We start from the raw sequence: 25,518 nt of genomic DNA on the forward strand, positions 1-25,518 counted from the left end.
CGAGAACGCGCACGATGTGAAAGTCGAAATAGCAGGGGTGTAAATAACTTTGACCTGCACTCACGAGGCTTTCCAACATGTAATTACTAATTCGACGAAATATTGGTAAGGCTAGGTTTACCTTAAACCACGCAAACAACAAAACCGGTTCAAGAACCTGCTGCTGCTAATTAGCCCAGTGCCGGAAGATAGCCGGCAACTCGCGCTATGCTGCCTTTGTTACCCCTACATTTCATGATGACATCATAACACACGTTTGTCAAAGGCACAATGTTTAATGCACGTTGTTATTGCGTCATAGCTGTCACAGCTTGAACACTATTTACACAAAACAATATAAAAAGTTGGCACAGTTGAAAAGAGACGTGTAATGACGTCACGGGTTGTGACGTGTTCGCGCCATCAGCACTGACTGGTGCTGGCGATCTTTCAACTAAGCTGCAGTCCAACAAACATCTCAAACTGATTTGTCAGCCTAACTTAACAAATGTAATTATGGTTCGAAGTATTTGCTGGACACCAGTTTAGCTGTGAGCGCATATTCTATCTAGAATGATCAAATACTCGTAGTTCGTGCTCGCAAGCGTTTTGTTCAACGTGATGTCATCGCTGACAGCAATCAGCCGTTTTTACAACGTCTCCAGACGCTAAATGATTGCAAAAACATGCTGATTTGGAGCTTGAGCAAATACGCTTGCCACCTTTCACCGCTGAAAACATAGGCATCGGAGATAACCAGTTTTTAGCCGAATGGTAGTGAGATATGCCGGGAGAAAACTCCCAGTTTCCCGGCAAACAAAATCCGTCCTTTTACATTTATTCAAAGGACAGAATTCATCATCTGGCGACATATTCGTGACAAAAAGATTTAAAATTTTTATTCAATTGTCTATATTCGGAAACTAAAAATCCATCAAACATATGTGAATGATCTAAATTCAAGATCCATCACCATATTGGGAAGTGCTTACTCGTTTTCAACGTTACAACTGGGGTGCACAACAAACATTAGAGGATCAGCTAAACTTTAACTGCGACAAATTAATAACTAAAACACTAATTGATCTATTTTGCATACAAATATCAGCAAAACAATTAATTCAGGCAACAAAGCTTGCCTTTCGATATCGCTGCAACACTCGTCAACGTTGAAACAATGCCAAACTACTAACCCAGAGAGCAAATCAGCCCGTTTTTACATTGATTTAATGCCGGCAGACGTTAAATCGATGTAGAAAAGGACTGAATTGCTGTCTGGAAACTTCGTGAGCTGGATGCGGTTTTCAAACCACCAACATTGAGTTCAAAGTTGTGGTTGAATTCCCCAGCCTTTTCATGCAAATACTTCATAAAATGTCTTTTTGGCGTTATGCAGTACATATCCAGTCTATCCAAAAACAGCCCAATTTTTACATCTAGCTTTACAGAGACGGCGATTTCCTTTTCAAAGTGTTTCCATTCCTAAAGTTTTTCCTCCCCAGTTGTTACCGACTATCATTAAGTTTAAACCCGAAACAATTTCAAAACATGCTTCCTGCCATAACGCTATCAACAGGTAAAATAACAAAGGGTTCAATTATGTAGATAGGAGCGTTCTTCATGACAATCAGCACAAGGTTGATTAGCCCTGCCAAATAGGCAAAACATGCGTCTATCCCTGTCAAGTCTTGCTACAAATCGGCTGCGGAGAAACATAAAGGGGTTCAATTGTTATAACGAAAACGTTGAAACAGAAACGAGTGGGTCGTAGTCATAGAAATGAAGCCCCACAACGTGCAAGGGTCACACTGATTTTGTTCACTTATCCGAACCAATGCCACAGCTGGGTCTGAAATGGGCTCCCCTTCCAGACAGAAAAATCTCATTTTTACATTGACGTAAAAATGTAACTTTTGCTGTCTGGGCTGGTATTCGGCAAAAGGGATTTTGCTAAAATTTAAAATGCAAAAACTGCTCCAACATGCGGGAGGCTAGTGACGTATTGCAAATAATCGGAAGACTTCAAGGATTGTGCACATGACGTCATCATGCATGCGGTGACGTATTCAGATAGAGACATTAAAACAATTAAATAACGAATGTTATAATAACTCATTCTTTTTTCAAAAAAAAAGCGAAAGAAAAAGACGTTAGAATAGGTTACAAAAGATAAAAGTTTGTACGAGTTAGTGTCACGATCACATATGATGGCTTCGTGAGCGGTAACGGTCATGAAAAATTTGATCATGTGATATTGGAGCGTTGTGCTACCACCGTAACGAGCGTGTGCGTATTAACGAGATTGATCAGAATGTTTATATAAAATCGCCTTTTGGAAACTTATCTTCCACGTCCAGTTTTCCCGTGTTGTACAATCTCTTCAAACTTTTAGTGGAGGAGCTATAGTCCTTGGATCTTGTTTTTTTTATCCTCTTCATTGGGGTTCCGGACCAGTCGCTGATCGACTCGGAACCTGTACTCCTTACAGAATTCGTTAAAACCGCTTTGTGGATCACCTGGAAATGACAAGAAAAAATATAGCCATCACGACGAAAAACTCCAAAAGGCAGTTTTTTGTTTGTCGTATCCAGGCTTACACCTGGTGTTTGAAGATTTAGATAAAGTGGACGGGAAGGCAACGAAGCCAATCTTTGTGTCCACCTTCAAGCATGCCTTTAAGTGTCCTGCCAAAGACACAGTCGTATGCTCTTGAACGGTGTCAAACCAGCGCCCTTTCGATTGCTCTCGGCTATGCAGCCGACAGTTTTAAACAGCAGTTGTGACTGCACTAATTGTCCTACGGCAGTGCTACTGATGTTCCCGTTTACAGCGGGCTTTAATATTGTGGTCATTCATTGTTATTATTATACAGTACAGGCTACAGGAGGCGTTCTAGTTAGAGAATTGCTTGACTTATCAGTAACAAATAGGGTTTTATAAACCCACACGGATGAATAGACGCTCGTGCCACTAAACCTCACAACCTTGCCATAAAGGTACTGTGTTGTGTAACCTTGCTAGGCTCTCCTACGTTGTGAAGCTAAGCAGGACATATACGTACATTTAACCAGCAAACAGCGGTTTTGATCTTGTGGAGCCCCACCAACTCTAATTACATGGCAGAGAATAAAGTTAGTTAAAAAATTTACAAAAAACACTGCTACACTTGACTATGTAGACTGCTGTTATTTTAGTTTGCAACAAAAAAGTTGGAAATGTGATCACTTACCAATCCAGGTACTCCGGTGTACGTCCTCAGTATTCCTCTCTTTAACCTCCTGTAGTGGCAACCTACTACCATGATAGAAGTTACCTAGAAAAGGAAAACACTGTATTAAAAAATAAAGAACCCAATACGAAAATATTAAATTTAAACTAAAGTATCTTCGTTTTGGATTCTTTAGTTTTTATCAGCCTGGCGTTCCAAATATTTTTCTTCGAAGGCAAACATTACTTTGTTACTAATCCTAATACAATGAGTTAGCAGAGAGCTCTTAACTTTAATAATCCAAGATTGGAACAAATACATTCTGACTTTGTAAAGCCATACTTGAAACATGCCTTCTTAGGTTAAGTTCAATCCTGTGAAACAAACAAGAATATCTTCAAATTTTAAAAAGTAAACGTGTAACTAAATTTCACTCACAAACAGGCCATTCATTCCAATCAACATTAAAATGGCAGAGACTTTCATCATCCTCTTCATTCCTCCTAACACCACCAGCACTCCTTCTTTGAGTGCCTGTTTGAAAGATCGTCATAACAAAATTTTTATCACTTCAGAAAAACCCTCTTGCTCCAGTAGTTAAAAGATCAGTAATATAGATTGCAGTCCCTTGAAAGAGTGTATTTGTTTGAATTTACTTAGGTACTGTAGGTAAATAAACAAAAGATGATAGCCTATCTGTCTTTGTAACATGAGCAGTAGCACATAATCCATAGCCAGAGAGAAGCTTATTAATATAGAAAATTCTGGCTGGTTATGTGGAGATCCAAAATCTCTGTTTATTGAGGCCCTCAAACCAGTTAGCCATTTTAGCCAACAACTATTTTTAGTTGGTTCTATTTATGAGTAATTATCGATATAATCATTGCACAGGAATGAAATACTTTAAATGTAATTTATAAATTGTTGGATACGAGGTGTGCAATAATTAATAATTAATCAGCTGCCAAAACTGCCATGTTTACAATGCTTCCACGTTTGGAGACGCTGTACAATAGTAAAATTGTGCTAGCCAGAAACCCTTGGGCAATTCTTGGGATGTGATCAGTTAATCTCTTTCGTAACACAAGCACGTGAAACCTCATAACTCACATCGTAGTTATTTCATTTCATCCAAAACGCCATTAGTACTTGGGTCACTTAATAAACGTTTGTGAATGATGCAATTTACTCCCTGGAGCGCGCTTAACGAGTAGCAAGGCAAAATTGTGGGAACAAAATTCTTCCACTATATCTGAACCATAATCAAGATATTGATCTTGTAAATGTAGAAACCTTAGAAATCACTTAAGATAGAAATCTTGTGGATATCGACCTCCAGCGTTCTGATAAATACCGAATGGTCACAGGATTTGATTTATTTCAAAACACCGTACTTTGTGTCAACATCAGCCGATAAAAATTTAGATACTCCGATTAGAAACTAAATATCGATTCTGAAAATAACCTTTTAGTCAACTTTGCGTTAAATAAGAAATACAAATAAAACGGTTAACCTAAGGCACGTTTAGATCGCCCGTTCGCAAAAGGCAAAGCAAACGAGGGAATATCTTTCATCATCATCATCTTTAAACAGTCAGCTCTTATTGGTGTTTTGTGACGTCATCAAGAAATAATGACTTCACATTGTAGAGCTCGTCATCACTCACCGCGTCCATGAGAAGGTCGAGGTTGAGGCTCTCCCCCATGTCTATGTCGAGAAGTTTTTTGAGCAATCCTGACGCACTGGCCATGATAACCTCCAGGTCTTCTACTAAGTCTTCTTTCAAAACCTGTTGTGATATAGAGTTGAAATGATAAAACCTTCCATGTACAACACTGCCAACAAAAAATAGAGAAGTTTCTTTTATTAAACTTATTCTGTTTGTATAAAGCCATGCCTGAAAAGACCCAGGTTTATGCCTGCGAGTTAGATATTTGTATAGGAAGGCGACAAAGGTAAGGAAATCAGAGGAAGAAGTATGGAAGCCAGTCCTATTGCAGATGTTCCGGCAGGAGAGTAGCCATACTGCAAATCAGTCGTTTTTTACATTGATTTAACGTCTGCAGACATTGAATCAATGTAAAAAAACAACTAATTTGCTGTCTGGATATCAAGACACATATGTGCTTTCGGCGGGATTTGAACCCAAAGCCCCTTGATCAATGGTCAAGTGCACAGTGCACACATCTCTCAGCCTTGAAGCCAACATTGAACTCTCTTCATCACGGAAATAGAACCTATCATAATTAGCAATTGACCAGTTAGCATAAGACGTTGTAAATACAGAAAAGTTAAAGACGTACCAACTTTGCCATGTTCCAGTAAGTGTCGTTGTCAAATAATAAATATTGATCGATCTTTGAAAGCTGGACGAAAATGAATATTGACATGCAGAAGGTGGCTAATTCTGTGCATATCATCATAACGAGGTAGGGCGCGAACTTGCCGTGTTGTGCCTGTCCAATATTATCAGTGATTTAGTATTACGTTTTGTAGTAATATAAAGTTTTAAGTGTTATCTCCCCGTTCAGGTTCGTGTTGATAAGCTCGTCCCTTCATTGCACGACACGGTCTTGATTGGACAAAAAAAGCAGAACATAAACTGAAGTCATAAAAAATACATCAAAAAGCAATTCGCAGCGGTAACAAGAGCAACATCTAACACTAGCTCATGCCAATCAGAAACTAAAACACCGCAGATTTGTGTGCTTGGTTTTTACAGCTCAAACTTCCCGACAAATGAGATTGCAATATTGTCATTCCAATGGAAGTGCAAAGATGCTATCTTAGAAAAATTCAATTATTGCAAAGCTGCCTGAGATCGGATTTTTTAAACTGACAAGTGACAACCTTCGTGCGCAATCAGTAACCAATAGAATTATATGTGAAGAGAGGGGCGTTCTTCCCGGCTATCAGCACAAGGCTGAGCACTCGCTAGTACAGCGAGCAGCTGCGATTCGCTAACCATAACGGTGTAGCTTCCACGCAAGCCATAATTATCATTGTCGCTCAGGGAGAGTGAAATGTACTTTTGTTTTGTACATTTTAAAACAGAAGTAAAACGTCTCAATGTGATAGAAAAGGTTGCCCTTATGCATTCCACATGAGTTGTTTCTACCATGTGCCACCAGGCACGTTGAAGCTAAGAGGAAATTTGTGCCTACAGCTTGAAAGCGAGATGAAAATCCAATACAGATGAAAATCCAATACAGCTGAAAATAGCAGCATGATGTCAACATTGCTAATAATCTAGTCACGTGATTAATGTGAAAGTTGCATTAATAATTAAAATCGACTAGTCCATGCGGCGTGCAGTGTGACGTCACAACAATGAAACTAACCTTGAAGGTTCCATAAATGACCAGCAAGGAAGTGATCACTAGGGCGGCGAAATAGAGCAAAAGACCGACATACATGACTTTAAAAGCTGATTTGAAAAAACAAAATCGTTAGTCTCTGAGTAACATTTTTTGATATTTTTTATTGTCGTCTTGCAAAAACCAAACAACTTTTAAGATAAAATGGGATAGTGTTTTAATTAAATCAGAATAGAGGTTTTAAGGTAAGATATTTTTTATTTTCGTACCTACATAAGTAAACTTCAAAAATTGACATTTTATTGTTAAAATATACATGATCTACCCTCAAGGCATAAGTTTTATTAGATAGTGTACAATTATTGTACATTTCTTACGATACTTTTTTTGCTTGTGTGCGAAACATTTTATAAAGATGCTTGTAACATTGTATTTTGAAAGTTATTTTTTATCACAGTACGCAGTTTAGGTGATGTATCAACTGACCCTCCATAGTGCATCAACTAGCCTGCGGTGGCAAGTGAGTTGATACACTTGAGTTCACCTTTTAAATTGCGCGCCTATAAGTAAACTGTAGAAAATGCGAATCTGAAAGATTATTACTAATGAACAGATGAGATAATATCCCACTAAACCTGAAAATCTCAAGCTTTCATCATGTTTACGTTTTGCGCAAAGTGGACAAATGTGAAAAGTGTATCAACTAACCAGCCCTTCTTCTACAACAACAGTTTTCAACTACGCATTTTCGGAAAGAATATCCGAGCAGACGATGATGACCTCGTATCGTCATTCGCGAGTAGTGATAACGTCACAAAAAGAACAAGCACAGGCCGAAACTACGAGCTGTCAAACTCGGACATCTATAGTTCAATGCACGCAAATCAACCTAGATTTAGTTTTAACATAGGATTTTTTTAGTCCTGCGACAGCTTTCCAATCAGCTTTTGTATAAACTCTTAGCATTATACTAAAGTAGACTCCGTGCAGTGGTCCAAGCATACAAAAGCAAATGGACTATCATGGGTATGTTGTCCTTATCAAAAAGAAGATAAAACCTCCATGCGATTTAAAGCCACGCCCATTTTTTATACATTTAGACAGAGCACAGGCTACTTCTTATTGTTTTCTTCATCATATTATCACGTAACCAACGTTATTACATTTCTGTTTATTTTTGGCTATCAAGTCAGTCACGTGACCCACCTGTTGGCAGGATGTCAAGATGTTCCCAGATTTGCGGGCATGCACACTTGGGGGCAGTGTAGGACAGCGTCATCACAAAAACAGCGGCAAAGATGACCTGAAACGAAAACACGCCTGTTAATGTTTTTGATTCTTGCCTTAGAGAGGCTTTTATAGATCGTCTCAAAGTAACAACCTCAGTTGCAAAACATACCATGATAGCAACCTAGCCAGACGATCAGTCTGTGAAAAAGAGTCAATTTATTGACTGAGAAAACTGACTCGTTCTTGCAAATCTGATAACAAATCAACACGCATGAAAACAGAATGGTTGCATTCAGAAATGTTGTAGAAGAAATACTTGCATAATTTTTTTTTTGTATTTTTATCACTGTTTGTGCTTATTCGTAAAAATATTTTCAAGCATGTCCTACTTGTACGCAAATCAGTGCTCACCTAATTTCTTTCCTTCAAAAAAAGCAGGTTTATTGTACAAAGTAATTAACTAAGTAATTAGATAACTAAACAAAGTTGAAGAATTTCAAAAAACAATTGCTCTCATATATATCCCGATTAAACACAATACAAAAGGTTGGTGAAAAAGTAACAAAGAAAATCATGAGCAGCGCATAAACGTCAGTCGCAGCCCTCATGATTTCTAGCGTTGCCTCTACTTGACACACTCTAACAATCTCAAATACCTCAAAGCAATAATTGAAGTTTCTACTTATAGAAACGCAAAGAAAGATGGGATTGGCGATACTTGACATGTCAGCAAAATGGAAGCTGCCCAGACAGCAAAAAGCAATTTTTGCGACTTCTCAACGCGTGAAAACGTTGAAAGGATGTAAAAATGACAGTTTCTGTCACCTGGATAGCAGTGGAGTGGTTGTATTTCAAGAGACACTTTCCCCCAGGCACCGTTATGTTATTTGCAGTCGATCAAACATTGTAAAGCATTTTGACAACGCAAACCCGTAGATTCCATGTCGTTTTTACACAGTTTCCTTTGTGACCAGTCATGCATTACATGACGCAATTTTTGTGATGTAAAACCACTCGATGGTGACAAGGAGCACAATGTTGCAGAATACAAATTTAAAATCACAATCACTCGAAGGGAATAAAAATGAAACTCGAATTGCAGACGGATGCCCACTAGTTTGATGAGTCTTCTTAAACGCTGTAATGCTAGTACAAAGTTTTTGTCGTTAAAACAGCATTGAAGTAATCCAAATCAAAATAGTAGCGGATCCATGGGAACAATTGGTTCTTTTCCTTACTCACCAAAACCAAAATAAAACATAACATTTTCTCAGCTATTCAATTTTTTTCTCCCTTGCTTTCACAATCCTGTTTTCTTTAGCGGGGGAGTTGGGCACGTGTGTTTTTAGAAGGGGATTTATGGAGCAAAAACGTTTGCTGGCAATGTGCTTCTCAAAACTAAAACAAAAATATGTAACAACAAATACAACAACTACAGCAATAAAAAGGCCTGGCAACACCTCGCAACCTAGCAGTTTTCCAGTTGTCAAAGCCATTGCTCACTCAACTATTTAATCAAGTTAATCAATTCTAGTGTTGTTAGACTTAGAGGCATGAGGAAAAACGTACCTTGTATACTCTCAGAGAAGCCGCAAAGGTGGAGACACCTCAGACGGATTTTCAAAATTTCACTGAAAAACTAAACAACACAATACAAAACTTTGTAAACAATTATACAATTGAAATCGTTTTATGGTCGTGAAAAAGTGTTCAATGGTGGCTGGTCTCAGTGGTTTGTAATGAAATGCAACCAGCAGACAACATTACAAGCCATGGCTTACCGTTACAAGCACAACAACACACACACGAGAGACTTGATTTTTTGCACATTTTTGTGTCTCGATCACCGTGTTTTGTTTCTCTGTAGACTGTGTTTTTGTTTCTGATTGACCCAAGGCCCCAGAGCTTTAAAAGATCGCACTCTCATGTAGATAACGCTTAACCTAGAGAAGCACTCGAGTGTGCCTATGTATACATGAAGAATCTGTTCATTACGACTGATAAAACGTTACACGCTGATTGCCTCCTCAAACAAAGCAGAGTGTTTAGTGTTCATCTGGCTTCCGTTCCGAAGAAACATTTCTAATTGCCCCCTTGCTTATTTTTAAGCAAAGTTCTACATTTTATGTCACATCAGTTCAACATGTCGCATCGAATTAAGGTTCACAGGATGACTTCATCTGACAATAGAATGAAATCCCTGTGATTCTCGCAAAGACGTTTGTTTTGCATCAAACATACGCCAACTAAATTCGCTTTTCAACAGCAGTTCCACAACTCACGACAACATCACGCCATTCTCTCTTTCTTCATGACGTCACTAAACAAAAAGACGAGAACAGCGTTAATTGAAAACCAACACCTCAACCTGATGTTGCCAGATGACATATTGTGTCCACAATTCAGTAAAATTTTAAGGTCATAGAGGACAAAAAATTAAAATTGGGGAAACTATCTTGCTCTGAAAAATCAGAATGGGCTACGAGACCTACCACGAATGTAGGTGATGATCTTTTTCAGATATCACGCTATTCTTGACAACATCGGAAACTTGATGAAAATTAGAGGTTGCGTTTGAGGAATTTGCGTGGCGGCCGTTTGGAAATTGATCTGTCAGCGCCTGGTATTGGTAACATTACCCCAATTTCATAGAAAAAAGAAAAGTGTTTTGGAAAGTTGTTGATCATGTGATTTTGAAAAAGCAGGATATTTCTTTGATGGCGAAATCAACATGACGTTAGGAGGTTAGCTTAACTAATGCCAATGGAAAGCGCGCCATTAATTGGCCTTAGTGGGTTTGTGACGGACAAAAGCAAACCGATTGCCAGCAGCACTGCGCTCATGCAACAACAAGCTGACAAATAACGTGAGACATTCTCACAACAACAGAAATTCATTTTTATAACTGCGAAACTGTTTCTTATTCACCTGAATGGCAAAATCCGTTTTTTTTACATTTACCCAGCAGTTACACACGTTGAATAAACGTAAAAAAACGAATTATCGTAGCTGGAGCATGGCCAACTCACCCCGAAATTACGCAACAACCACCACCTAGCCATCAACTTTCGTGATTCTAAAGCAAACAAATTAACAGACAACGTTTTGATGCAAAAAGACAATATAATAACATCAGTAAAGTGACGCCGGGTTTGGTTAAAGTTTAACCAAAAGAGAAGGATTCTAATGAACGGCCCCAAGTCACACATGTCTTCTTGCAATTCTGAGTGACTACGTGCGACATGCCGTTACGTCGATGCGTGTTATAATTGGAGGAGAAATGGAAGCCAGGAGGTTTCGCTCTCCTCCAATCTACAATTTAAAACCTTACCGCATGGAGTTTGTCATTTATCGCAAAAAGTGAAGAAAAAAAAATGAAAATGTTTGAAAAATTTACCCAGGCAACGCATTCTCAGTTTTGAGCTTGTGTCAATTTACACATTGAGAGATTACATTAATGCGGCCAAGGCCAAACCGAGATGTCATTTCTTCTTGAGGTGAATTAAGTTTTGGAAGGAGCTGATGAGCAACGAAGTGTCTATAAACAAATGGACTACATAACATATGCATAGAGGTTGACACTTCGTGGTGGTAAATTTGCTTTTAAGAAGTCAACCAAGGGTTTTCTTCCCTTACTATCTTGTGTGAAGCCGACATTGAATGCCTCATACAACTACAGTATGTAGTTTCAAGAGTAGGCTGGCGCAAAATCTCGAAAAAATTTTTTTTTCTTTTAAATTTTTTGTCAGTTTGTAATATTGTTCCTTTTGTTAAATGTATCTCCTATACCAAATTTCACAAAAAAATATTAACGTTTGACCCTGGTTCACCTGGCTTGAATTTTTTCAAAATATCGAATTTTCTCTTATCCCTGAAACTGCTCACTCGCTATCTTCTAATGCACTCTAGCATCTTAATGGACACAATAAAAGGCAGTAACACAAACTTGTAGCAAGCAAAGTGGTTTAATTAGCAACTTCATGAACACTGACACGTGTATTACTCTCAAAATGTCGAATTTTATCACATTTCAGACATGATTTTTTTTGTGCACCGTTCACTGTAGTAAATATCTACTGCTTTCAGTTTCTTGAATCATTTGACGATGTTTATCGATTTTCACAGGCCAACAAAAATTTTTTTTATATAAAGGCAGGACATGTGAGAGTCATTTTAAGGTATTTCGAGGCCCCTGATTCTGAAAATGCCCTAAGTTTTATTGAATTGGCTCTAGTTTTTGAGTTAGCCAAGATTCCAGCTACCACTTTTGATAACTAAATGTTTAACTACTATAGTAGGGGGTAGAAATGGTTGTGAGAAAAAAGCTTGACTTTGCTCCAAAACATTACTGAAGGTATTGAGGTTACTCTCAGTCATGCCCGTTTTCCTATTGTTTCAAGCAAATCACCACTTGAAACAAGAGAGGGCAAACAAAAAACAGAAATAGCAACGTCCACGCAATGACTGCCTTGCACACTCCATGTAAACATGATGTTCCAACTTCCTTCGAATATGCTCACCGTACAAAAGTATCAATTTCCATGGTGATTCCACGGCCCTCTTTATGCCATGGCACTCTGAACTGCTTAGCCTTGAGCCCAGAAATGGGTTTGAGTGCAATGTTTGCATACTTTAGGAGGAACCCAGGACTCATATCTTTATCACGCAGCTTCATGTCAAAGTAATAATAATAATGCTTGTTTTTATATAGCGCTGTATCTATCGCAGAATGCGTTGCTCCTCTGCGTTGCCTCATGCAGTAAAATATATCTGGGTTGTTTGTACACTGTACAGCATCCTACTTGTCAAAGGCGTATTTTATTAGCCTATATGCCATTTATTTAGCCTATAGACCAGAAAAAAAACTTCTTGCAGCAAAGACTTGGCCTTAGCAAAGGCTTAGAATAAAATTTCATTTGTACGGTATCCATTTCAGTAGGCCTACCTTTTCAATATAATGCTGCATTCATAAACTCATGAATTTCGGGATATTTTTCTTGTACTGTAGGCCTACTGATTCACAACTGTTTTCATTGAATATTTATTATTTATGTCTCACTTACGTTAAACACAGTTCATTTCAACCTTTGCTTGCGTTTTGAACTTTCGTGCAATATGAACCAATTGAACTAGACAAGTGCTATTATGACATCATAATGGTCAACAGTGAAAATAAGTAATTTGCTAATTGAAAGCTTTTGAGTAACAATTTCAAAAATATTTTCATTGTCAAATATCTCGAAAACTAGAGCCAATTCGAAAAAACTAAGTGCATTTTCGGAATCAGGGGCCCTGAAATACTTTAAAATGACTCTCATCTTTTGTGCCAAAAATTTTTGTTGGTCTATATCAGGGGTTCCCAACCTGTGGTACGCGTACCCAGTGTTTTTTTTAAGGTGTTTTGGGGGACCGAAACGGTCCCCCAAATTTCTCCAGCGGTTTCCCAAAGTTTGGACTTGCAACTACAGTAGAAAAGTAATGGTTGTTTCTCGCTATGTCTTGTCGATAATACGAATATAAGTGGAGGTACAGCTAACAGCTGAATCAAAGAGTTATTCACAAAAGAAGTGCACCTTCGATACTCGTTAATGTTAATTTCTGATTTATGGCGCATAATGATCAGTTTTTACGTGTGGAAACATAACAAGCAGAAGCCAACAAGCACACTTTGTTTGATTGTTTTGTTGCATGAGATAGAATTTTTCAGATAGAACCTGAAAAATTTGTTCTGTGATTGTGCACTGCCAGTAGCCTAATAAATAATTCGTTTAAGCAAATATGGCTATTTTTTGGTATTTAAATGAAACACTGGCGGTCTCTTAAAACTACTTAGCAGTCACCCAAACCAAACCTTAAAAAAAAACCTGCGCGTACCACTAGTGGTACGCGCAGGTTTTTCAGGTGGTACGCGGGTAGCTTCCATTTTTTTCACTAAAACCTGGATTCACAACTTTATATTTTGTTTATCTGGTTTTGTTTACAAAAATTTTCCCCCCCAAAGCCTATACTTATTGTTACGTAGCTATTCTTGTTGTTTCGTATCATTACGATCTTCAAAATACAGGTCATGTCAATTGTCAACACAGAGCACAGTTGCTTTGAAAAGCCGTACAACGCTGTGGGACAGTGGGCGTTAATTATGTCAAATGATTGCTCTTGATAGATATCATCTACTGTTTTATAACTTAGCTACAAATAGCGTTGAATAATAATGCTAGTTGTAAGCTAAAAATAGATCGGAATAAAATGTTCAATAACAGTTACAAGGAATGTTCTCCAATAAACTTCTGGTTCAGTATGGCCTCTTCATATCCAACGCTAGCTTCCCATGCTGTTCCACAGCTACTGGTACGCATTTTCCCTTCCACGTGGGAATGCGAGCAGGGATTTTCAGTCATGATGAACAAAAAGTCGAAACCGACTAGGTACGCCCAGAAATGACTTTCGATGCGCTGTTAGCAAATTTACACCGCGAATCGACCAATTGGTGGACAGTAAACAAAAATCTCATTAAATTTAGTTGTGGTGCTTTAGTGTTACTTTAGTACGCCAATATTATTCTTCTGAATAAAATATGATTCGATCAAATTAGTTATTCTGCAAGAAGTGGTACGCTTGGCAGTACAGAGCGTCCAAGTGGTACGAGATCGTAAAAAGGTTGGGAACCCCTGGTCTATATGTTATAAATTCACTGACTGCGAAAAGGCTGTAAAATCAACTAAAATGACATTAAAAGCATGCACTATTAGTGACTCTCAGACTTGGAGTAGGGTGAAGATGTTCCACGTGGAAGCAGAGAAAGTGACGTCAAAATGACGTGGTCAAATTTTGAGAAATCCCCTCTTCAGATACTGCTAAACCACTTCGAAATTTACTAATTTTTCAGAAAAATTTAGAATTTCTCCTTGGGTGAATCAGGGTCAAAGGTCAAAACCCAACAAAAAGTTTTGGTTTGCAAATATCAATGAGCAAAATGGAACATTATTCCAAACTGACAAAACTTTTAAAGAACATCAAGGAAAATGAGCCACCCTATTCAAGAGTCAACGATTTGTGAATAATCGTTTTTTGACAGAGCTAAAGTGTTAAAGACGCATATGTAAGTCTCCAAGAGTACATAAGCAGTAAAAGCATACGAAGCCTTTTAAATCAAAGCAAACCTATTGAATACGCTTGGCTGCAATCAAGAAATCAAGTTATTGATCACAAACCCTTTCATGATTTGTCACAGCGATTAATAAGTTATGAACCTGAGGGCATTGAAGTTACCAATCAACTTTAAGAATTGTCGTGGAACAATGTAAAGACGAAAAGCCGTCGCTTTTGTGACGTCATTCTGAACAAAACGGCAAAAATCACATGAGTTCTAGCGGATCCTTGACTTCATTTTAGAAGGTTTTCCAAACAAACGGAAAATAAGCTATTTTTGAACCAAGCAAACAAGAGCAACAACTTTGCCACCGCAGCTAGCTATCCACCCCATATCGCCTTCAATTACATTATGCTCCAGGCGTCTCATATTCCGTCACAAACGGTGACTAACCCAACCTAAAACTTTTTCATAAACTAACATGAAAGCAATGCGAAAAACATCAAGTTAGCCTGGTGTCGTCACAAAGGAGAAAGAAAAATCACGAAACCAAGCCACAAATTACGGGAGGCAAGATTAGAGGTTCATGTTTGCATTGAATATATATCGATCACCGTATAGCTATTGCTGCGTCACACTTGTGATTAGAAGTTAGTCGAACTTTATTAGATTTGGTAGTGAACAAAAAAGATACATCAAACCTTGACAAAGACGTAGAGCTAATAGTATACAGTAGCATAATGAAAGTGACGTTAAAATTCACGAAGTTTTCGAACAGCACTTTCTGTTTGATGTGTAGTTATGTTGCTAGACGAGCAATTACCATCACAAAGTTGTACTTTTTACTTGCATACAATGTTTACTTAGTTCCGCCTTGGTCACACAAAAACAGCCATTCGTCGTAAACTCTCCCTTATATTTTAAAGCAAATTTGACAAAGTTATCGAACACGAACACAGCTGGAAAACTGAAACCTCTTTTATATTGATTCAAGGTCTGCAGACGTTGCATCAATGTAAAAAAATTTGACAGCTGAGTGCTGCCTTGTGACGTCACAAAACTATAAAAGTTTCATTGTTGCCAACTGGGAATTCTCAAAATATAGAGTTTTAAAAGTTGTGTCAAACTTCATTCCATTCAGCATAATCTGACTGGAGTTTAGGCAAACATTGGATCCACGTTTCTGACTTTGGTCTTGCAAGCTTTTCTGTCGTTGGTTTCAAGCCTGTAGTTTTATCAGTAGTGTAATGAAAATACTGTATTGCTGCCTTCGCTTTGTTACTGTAATTAGTCGTCTCGTGTTTGGCCATCTCAATATTAATGTACCAACTTTTCAACTTTCAGTACAAACTGTGATGCCGTGTGGTAGCGGCATTAAAACAAGGTTCGTGGAAACTAAGAGACAAGCAGTAGCACTGACATGAGAGTCCAGGTGGGACCGGAAGATGATTTTAAGGTTCCATAACGTTTTTTTGGAAGTGTCTTGAATTGAGCCCGAGAATGTCATTGATACCGGGCCCAAATTATCTTTTCAACAGTCCTGGGAACAAGCCACTGTAGCAGTGGCAACATTTAAAATTTATTTTGTGTGAAAAAAGCTTCTGAGACAAAAATTATACCTTTAAATGCTTGATATTTTTCGATGGGCCTTTAAACCGATTTTGAGGAAGAATTACGCCCCATCTTTCCCGAGCCATTGTAGCTGTCACGTCGTCATTCGCTGACGCTTCTCACAGACCATTGTGATGTCTTACAGACTTACAAAAACGAATGTTGTCGTCGGCAAACACTTAAAAGGTAACACATACAATCTATCCTAACGTTTATCAAGCACCGCTGGCCGCTGCAAATCCTTCAACACATCTCATCATGTTGTAAATTTGTGAAGGATCTTCTGAGTGCATCTAAGTCAAACAGCTTCGCTTTGATAGCTATGTGTCATTCTGCTAGTCTTTAGTGATATATATGATTTAGTATTTCAAGTCCAAATGAATCTCGCAGCCAGTTGGGACGAAGAAAGTAAGTTCCAATGAAAAGCATGGAATTTAAGCTAACAAATGATCGCTCTTCTTGATTCAAACTTTCATAGTGTGAATGTAATATAATATTGATATGGTTTTGCAAAACACTGAGTTTCGCTTTTAGCAGCATGATTGTTGCTTACTTCACAATGGTTTATTTATAGTCGTTTTACACGTAGCCTACTGCATTAAGGTCTTTTAGCGAAAGAGCTATTTTCAATTTTGTATCAGATTTACGATGTCACCACATTATTACCCAACTAATCCTCACTAAGTTATGCAAGAAAGAACACTATCGGCGCCGTTTTTAAAGTCTTCGGTATGACCCGACCTAGAATTGAACCCACACCTACCATCATAGTCGAAGGCGATGACCATTCCGCCACTGACCTGCCCAGACAGGAAAATCTGTCATTTTTACACTGATTCAAGTTGAATCAATGTAAAAATGACAGATTTTCCTGTCAGAGATGGTTGATGGCTGCAATGTCAGCGTCTAGCTGCCTACCTTATCAGAAACGCAAACAATACCGATTACACCAGAGGGCATTGCAATCAATCAACGTCGTCAACAAGAGTTATTTCCTGCATTTCTTTGTCATTTGGCAACGTTAAAGAGACGCACATGAAAAAATCTTGTACATCTGTGCAAGGCGTGATCAGGCTCTGACAAGACATGTAGAATAGCACTGAATGAATACAGTAGGTCAGTAGGTATTAACCGTATGCGTATTTGTAATCTGCAGGTAGCTGCAGCAAATGAAACGTTTGACTGGTGGACACCTTAAAGTCTAAAGATATGACAATTTTTCCGAAAACCAGCTGACTGCAATCCTTGTGACCCTTCCAGGAATTCATAGTATACCCTTCTAGCAGTGCCGGTCTTTGGGGTGTGCAAACCGTGCGATCGCACAGGGCCCGCAAATTTAGGGGCCCGCAATTTACTCAGAAAATGCAGTGATTTTTGTCATATTTAATGGAAAAATTCAACAAAAGAATTAGCAACAAGAAAACATAGAGACACAACCTATTTCGTCCCCTGAACATTTCGTACCCTGAAAAGATCAAGAAAAAAAAACAACAGAGCCGAAGTCGCTGATCGGAGTTGCCGCAAACATTTCAAAATTTCTCTCGCTCTTTTCAGGGGACGAAATAGGTTGAAATTCGATTTTGTTGACAGCGGACAACACCATTTTACAGCATTATTCATACCTAAATTTTTGTTGAACATGCTTTCAGAATGCCCCAAATTCAATGTAATTGTTCAAACTTTTCTAGGGGAGGTCCCCCCAACCCCCCGCCGCTGGGTGTCGCCTTCGGCGAACACACCATCAAGCATCGCCCACCGACCGTCAAACCACGCCTCTCCCTTTTCAAAATACCTAGCTACGCTATTGAATTGGATCATTGTCATTGGGGCCCGCAAAGCATATTCCGCACAGGGCCCGAAATACCCTAAGACAGGCACTGCTTCTAGCACTTAGACAGAGAATTGATTCTTGCTTGTGATAAAAGCACTTGAGGCTTCGATTGTTTACACAAAAAATATCAGTTTGATATAGTCGGTCTTTGTGTAGTCGGTTTGGTCACTGGTTTCACTGGAAAACTCTGCAAGTGATGCAACCTTCGATTGGCTCCAAGACCAATTGATCAAACATAAAATTTACTGGTTTCAGTCCGAAGCTAAAGCCAGTCAATGCTCATCAACAAAACGACAAAATATAGGCAACAACAATCGCGTCTAAATTCTAATGGCTACCCAGCCCGAACCAATAACCACCAGAAAAACACAGGAATTATTAACATCGGACGACTGGTATATAAGCAGTCTTTATCTACAATTATGCAGCAGATAATTTTTCATCTTTCAGCACGTACAATAACTGCTAGAACCGACAACTAATGAACAGAGAACGTCCTGCATTAATGACGTCATAATCTTACTGATGTTGACCATTTGAAAGATCAGAGATTTGCTGCATCTTCCCAGAGATAAAACTGTTTACAGCAGATTACGATGTAGTCATGTGAAAGCTTTCCTTTTTTGATAATGTCATTAAAACGAAAGCGTAATAACAATGTAGGTTGTGGTGAAAGTTACAAATTTGTAAATGAGACTATGGATATATGAATTTATTTATGGAAAGTTTAGAAATACTTTTGTTAGTCACTGTTTGGTCACGATTACGTCATAACTTGGTGCAGTCTCGGCAAAAAGCGTAACGTTTCCACAATGACTCACTTTCCACCAACATCATTATGCGCAATCTAAACAAAATTACTCAGGCAACAATAACATCCCAGACGACAAAATCCGTCAATTTTACTGTCTGGGATCAAACAAATCAACAGCAACAACGGCATGATAGAATAAGAAATGTGGATCTGTGGCGTCCAACCAAACAGCAAATCAGTCGTGTTTTACATTGATTTAACGTCTGCAGACGTTGAACCAATTCATAGATGTGAAAAAATAAAACAAATCTGTGTTACGTTCTGACAGAGAGGAGTGGAAGCTGCTATCCAATCATGAAACAAAAAGATTGCAAGAAGTTCGATAAAATAAATTTGTTTCGCTTTCAATTCCTTGCTTGGTTCTTCCATCATTCAAAAAATAACGCAAAAGCTAAGACAGGACAACAATAGACAGAAGAACAAGGTTTACATAAATGACTAACGCAACAATGGCAAGCTCCTTGACTTTGATTGCTTAGCCTTGTACGTCCCAACTCCCAAAGCAATTGAATCATTCAAAAAAAGAAATGAATCCAGTGTTTGCTTTCGTTGGGTGAGCTACACCTAGGCTCATTTTTAACAAACTTACAGTATTTTAGTCAAAATTGAACTAGCCAGTTGTGTTATTTGCAGAAAGGTATCGGTTGGGAATTCAATTTTTCACCTTTCAGCGTCATTTCAGTAAATATAAAATGGTTTGGGAGTGCTTTTCAGTCGCAAATATATCAATTTAATTTTGTTTCATAAAATAACAGCTTTCAAGGAACTCTCCAACATTGTGATATGTCCACAGTTTCAAATAAGTTATTGCTTTGAACCTTCATGTGATATTTGCATTGGTTGACAACCAATAAAGTTGTAAAATATTTCTCGCTCTTACTCGTCATCTATTTTCAATTCTCACACCGCGTTTTGTTTTCTAAGTTTTCTAACTCATTACGCCAAACACTTGACTGTGAGCAATTGATTGATGATGACAATTAGCAAGTGAGAGATCCGTATTCGATTCTCAGATGTTAGACAGGAAAACCTCATGAAATGTTTGAGTAACTTTTTTAGAGTTAAAAGCACAGCCGATAAAATTCATAATCTACTTTACGTTAAAAAGTAAAACGTAAAATAGCATCAATGTATCACTACAAACTTTAATCTGGCATAGCTGCAGATTAACCCCAACTTCCCATTTGAAGTACCCCAATTACGCACTTGCTACATTGAAAAGAGTTCGTACAACGACTCGCAAACAAAAGTTCTAGTTGAATGTTTCCAGCAGTGCATCAATACACCAAAGAAATTAAAAAAAAATCGTCATTCAGTCAAGATAATCTATTCAAGTGTACGACTGTAGGTATTATAATGCACATGCCTGACCACGCAAGCTGTACTGCATTAATGCAAGCTATCCGCTAGGACAGTTTGATACAAAACTACGTATTTATATTTTAAAATATTTCATGTTGGAGGAAAATTCTTCGTTTTTATTTCATTACAATTTTATTTTGGATGAAACACGATTTTCCAATTATTCCAACGTTCAGTAATGTCAAAAAGGCATTCAATAACATGATGCGTTGTACTGGTGCAAATTAAGCTTAATTTGTACCAGTAGAACGCATCATGTTATTGATTGGTTAACAGCCTCATTCAATTTTCAGTGTCAAAAAGAATTATTTTCGATTAAGAAAGGAAACCCATAATTAAAATCCTTCGTTGAAGGTGGATTTATTTTAGCTTTGATTACTAAAATTTGAGTTCACTCAATGATACCCCATTGTTCCAAATTGGATAAAATTACAAATTCTTTGACAACGTCCGCTTGCCAAACTACCTTTGTTGTACGTTCAAACAACGTCCCCACTACATGATTTAATGTACAAATTTCAAATGGCTGTTTCACAGAGTAACACACGAAAACAATTGCACGATCTGTGACCTCAAAAAGAAACGACTTGTGTTTTATACCACCGTTGGAACAATACATGCCTGACATAGTGCCTAACATTAACGCTTCGCAGATGCTTTGATCATCCACTGATCATATCAATTTGAGTTTTCAAAACGAAGAAAAAGTTAAAACTACTTTTTTGTTGACTTTTTTTACCTACTGATGTGAACATGGCCAATTACATGTACAGTACTTTTAGGAGATAACCCATGGTGGACTCTGTTCGCTCGCATGTCCGCAGCATTAACAGGCCCTGCCTGCGCATTCATGCGTCACAAGCACTGATGTTTGCTGAAAGTCGATGTGGCAATTATGGATATAACAGCGTTTCAGTTCATAGCCTTTCCCACGTTTCAAATCTAGTGATGGACAAACGTTGAATCAATGTAAAAATGACTGCCAAAGTGTATTTCTGCATGTGGAAAACAATCGCCATGTTCGAGTTTGGCTTGACAAGCTTCAACTATGCAAGTATGCAGCCACAACGTTTGTAAAGTAAATCTATAACACGTCTGAAACACGTTGTTTGATCGTATATGCTGAGCACAAGCACCGGTGCAAATAAGACAGCAGTTGTACTGATAGGGCTGTTGTTGCAAAGTATTCTGTGACTCAAAAAAAGTTGGGTAAACACATAAAGTTGTTAGCTGGCAAAAACGCTTCAACTCTGAAGCTATGATGTGTTTATGGTCGAAGGAGTGGCTGAGTTGTGTTACGTTTTTCAATTGACCATAGAAAAGCTGTAGCAATCTTCTATGACTATGTTAAAGGTCACGGCTGAGCAAGTACCACCATGTCGGTGAGAAAAATTTTTGGAATCGTGAAGGCAAAGATTTAAAGCAGTTTTGCACACCAAAACATTGGAGATGAATGTTGAAATGGTATATGGAACATCATTAAAACGACGAAATGTGATCATCGTTGTTACTTATCATATCGCCAGATGTGAACATTGCGATAAAGTAAGCAGCGAGGATGAACATCAAAGCTTCCCATGATCACAGCAAGTGATGGTGCAGAGATTATGACGTCACTTTGTCTAGCAGGATCTCAAATGTGGATTTCACGCTTCGGTGAACATTAATATCTGTCTTGGGTCCCAAGATGAAATGCATGTTGATCTGATTTTGAAGACACTTTTCAAGTAACACAATTCACCATCGGCCATAAAAGTCAGATATATCTGTTTCATAGGATGAACACAGCGAACTAAAATGAATACGTTGTTTTATTGATTGCAACTTTGGCGTCAGCAAAGCAGAGGATTGTGCATTACATTTGCCTGGTTAGTGTGTGGCTACAAAGGTCGTAGCAACGCTGGTTGTCCAATGTGTGATCAGACAGCAATGCTATCTTTCCTCACCAACGCAATACTGCGTCAAACAATCACTTTTTGGACTTTACGATGTAGTTGTTAGTTTTCACACAGTAAAATCCGTCATCAACGTCAGACGTTGAATCAATGCAACAATGGCGGATTTTGCTGCCTGGGTTGTTGCTTAGAAAAATTTGCTCAAAAGCACGCAAAAGAAACATTCATATTCCCCGACACTCAGGAATGGTCACTTTAAAAAACTGATAAGTTAATTAAACTCCATTAATAATGTTTGGACGATTCACTATTCGATTGACAACTATCGATAAAATTCACTTTTTAGCATAGAAAAATTAGCAAAACCAAGTCAACAAATATGTTAATTGTGACACAAAATCCGGTGAAACGCAAAACGAAATTGTATCATACAAGCAGCTGTAATTGCACTGTGCCACATGAAGAACGGACTGCATCTAGTAAAACAGCCAAACCAGGAAGTATGGCATAATGCGACTTACATAACAATTTCACCTTACTACAGCATATAAAATATTTACCTTAAGAATTTATTTTATGCGTAAATTGCTAAATTTATACAGAAAATACAACAGAAAAGTTATTTGAAGATGGCAAGTATAATTACAGGAAGAACAACGTCAAATTAACTTTGTATCCCGATACTGCACCGTGAGCTGTTGACATAATCAAACTATCGTAACCAAAAACCAAGACAGGTGTTCAATTAAGTTCAAAGACAATAATCATATATAAATGAAAGCATTCCAACTTTACAAAGAAAGATTCAATCTTTTCAATATCATTGAATGTTTTATCAATGCAAAAACACTAAATCGTATCAGTGTAAAGGTTTCTTTAGAACATTTTCTTCACATTGGCAGTCCAATGACGGTTAACACGTGTAAATAGCTGGAAAACGAATTTCAATCATACAACTGTGAGCAAATTGTTGGTATTGATTAGCTCAGCAAGCATCGATTCGTAAACGTCCAAAAGTCGACTCCACAGTACCAAAGGCTAATCGAAAAACATTGCTCACTACGCAACAAATCACACCGTTCTTTTCTATTACAAAGCTTAATCGTTAAAAGAACCAATCAGCTAATGCCACGAGTATTCTCTGCTCTGTGAATTATATTCAATGCAAGAGATTGAAGTTTTCCTCATTAAACCAATGTCAATAAAAACTAAAGATGCACATCATGGTGCCACACGCAACAAAACGGTGCTAAGCCAATTTACAGCTGTTTTTTCTATGGTATAGCAAAGCCAATAAAATAACGAAATATGAAATCAACATGTAAATAAACAAAAAAAACATCATAACAAATCAAGATATCTGATGCAATAAATGTCAAATAAAAACGATTAAAATCACATAAAAAGTGACGGTGCTATTTGTGATTTTTTTTCGCTACAAATGGCCGACTTACCGCGGAAACGAACGCGAACGCAATGCTCCATGATCCGGTGTCAAATTTAGGGTGGAAACAAAAGAAAATATTTGACGCTTTGCATTTCGCTTTCATTATTTCTATATAAATTTCTGCAAAATTAATCAAAAGCAATAGTAAGAAAAAACGTATAAATAACTTCACAATTTGCATGTTAAAATAACCATGTGCTATTAAAATGTGTCATTACGCTAAAAACTCTAGTTGTTGTTGCATGCGATTGTCAAACAAGGGAATGCACAAATCAACCTTGCAAGAGCATTGGCTCACCTGCATGTTTAAGTGGAATTCAAAATGAGGCCAACCCCAGCTAGCAAATCCGTCACTACTGACATTGATTCAAAATCTGCAAGCATTAAATCAATACAAAAAGGGATTTATTGCAGCTCAATGCTTGAATAATGCTCCAGTTCATGCTTTTATTTATTAAACTGGTTGATTTTGTTCAACTGAGATAAGATTTGCAACACTTGAATAGCGGCAGCTTTATAAAATTTTGAACTCCGTTAACTTAAAAGTTTTCTTTATTAATTTGATCGACACAAATCATGCCTTTTTTACGCAGCAAAAATACTTGAAAAATATAAAAAGCCTTGCAAGGGAAAAGATTATGAAGTTCTGCTTCAATTTAATTTTCTCGCTACGTCATGAAATTTCCGTACGATAAATGATGCAACAACTGCGCCTTTTCAAATTTGTAGCAAGTCTTTTTTCTCTGAGAAAATAGCGCTGACAAAAGAATGCAGTTTTGTGACTAAGCGTCTGATAATAACCCGTCAACAATAGTCTGCGAAAGCAATTCTGGTTTGTAAACAAAAGTTAGCATGCTTTCGAGGTTTTCATGTACTGATCAAATTTCAAAACACTAACCCCCGACAGGAAAAGCCAATAATTCGATAAGCATTGGTGAAGCTTTATTCACATCAAAAAATATTGGTTTCCAGTCATGGAAATAATGAAAGAATATAAGAAAAGGAAAATTCTAGCAGCTGGTGAAGCAGTTTTATATTAATTTTAAATTCAACTAGAAATGTTAAAATCTTTTCGTTTAGGCAGAGTTTGTTTGAGTTACAGTAACTGTTGTTTTGTCATTGTGACAAGGAACGTTGTGACACATTGTTTGGTCGGCAATGAAAGTAAATTCAACTTTATGTCTTTTAGTGATGGTCAATAAGTCAAACTCATAATTTTTGATGCATCTAACCAAAGCAAGAACCAGCCAGTAGATGCGCAAACGGAAAAGTAACAAATTTGCGCTAATTGACACCACTATCGATCGTTTGTGGTTTGCTAACTCAATGACATCTTTTGTTTGATCCGCTTTCGAATCGATTTCAATTAAAATAGCTCCGATTACTTCGCAAAAAAATGTTTTCATAATGATCAAGTGTCGCCACATGAGCAACCTGACAGGCTTTCATCTTCAAAAAATAAGCATGTGAATTTCTAATACAACTCAGTGCTCAGTAGCCTTCTTGTTTGAAATGGAAAAACAATCCCACTACTTTCTTTTTATTATACCTAAGAAAGAAAATAACATTAAACTTTTATTTCGCAGTGCAAGATAAAAGGTACGGTACTGTTTTGAATATTATGCTACACATTCTGAATATAGCAACTCGTTGATTTATTTTTCAGGCGTTAAATCAAATTAAAAATGGGCTTTTTAATCTACTGCCTCAATTTAATACCAAAATTAATTAAA

The 25,518-nt window shown here is 37.7% G+C and overlaps 1 protein-coding gene across 1 annotated transcript; it reads right to left on the minus strand.

Moving 5' to 3' along the window:
• Nucleotides 1-261: 261 nt before the first annotated feature.
• On the minus strand, nt 262-24,161 carry LOC145764946 (uncharacterized). Its single transcript, XM_082576654.1, has 9 exons — nt 24,084-24,161; nt 23,793-23,905; nt 7,712-7,808; nt 6,530-6,615; nt 5,492-5,644; nt 4,855-4,977; nt 3,626-3,721; nt 3,209-3,292; nt 262-2,495 (listed from the first exon to the last, which is right to left on the minus strand). Exons 2-9 carry the CDS (start codon nt 23,886-23,888, stop codon nt 2,295-2,297), a joined length of 936 nt encoding a protein of 311 aa, XP_082432780.1. The 5' UTR covers nt 23,889-23,905; nt 24,084-24,161; the 3' UTR covers nt 262-2,294.
• Nucleotides 24,162-25,518: the final 1,357 nt, after the last annotated feature.

The sequence above is a fragment of the Aplidium turbinatum genome, chromosome 2 (genome assembly GCF_918807975.1).
Source record: "Aplidium turbinatum chromosome 2, kaAplTurb1.1, whole genome shotgun sequence".
NCBI classification, from domain to species: domain Eukaryota; kingdom Metazoa; phylum Chordata; class Ascidiacea; order Aplousobranchia; family Polyclinidae; genus Aplidium; species Aplidium turbinatum.

What these genes read in the sequence shown, in the direction of transcription:
- LOC145764946 (XM_082576654.1), bottom strand. Translation starts at nt 23,888, where the DNA reads ATGAAAGCGAAATGCAAAGCGTCAAATATTTTCTTTTGTTTCCACCCT. An exon ending in TCATTTATGGAACCTTCAAG is followed by an intron (nt 5,645 to 6,529) that starts GTTAGTTTCATT and finishes AATATTGGACAG; the next exon opens with GCACAACACGGCAAGTTCGC. An exon ending in ACACCGGAGTACCTGGATTG is followed by an intron (nt 2,496 to 3,208) that starts GTAAGTGATCAC and finishes TGTCATTTCCAG; the next exon opens with GTGATCCACAAAGCGGTTTT.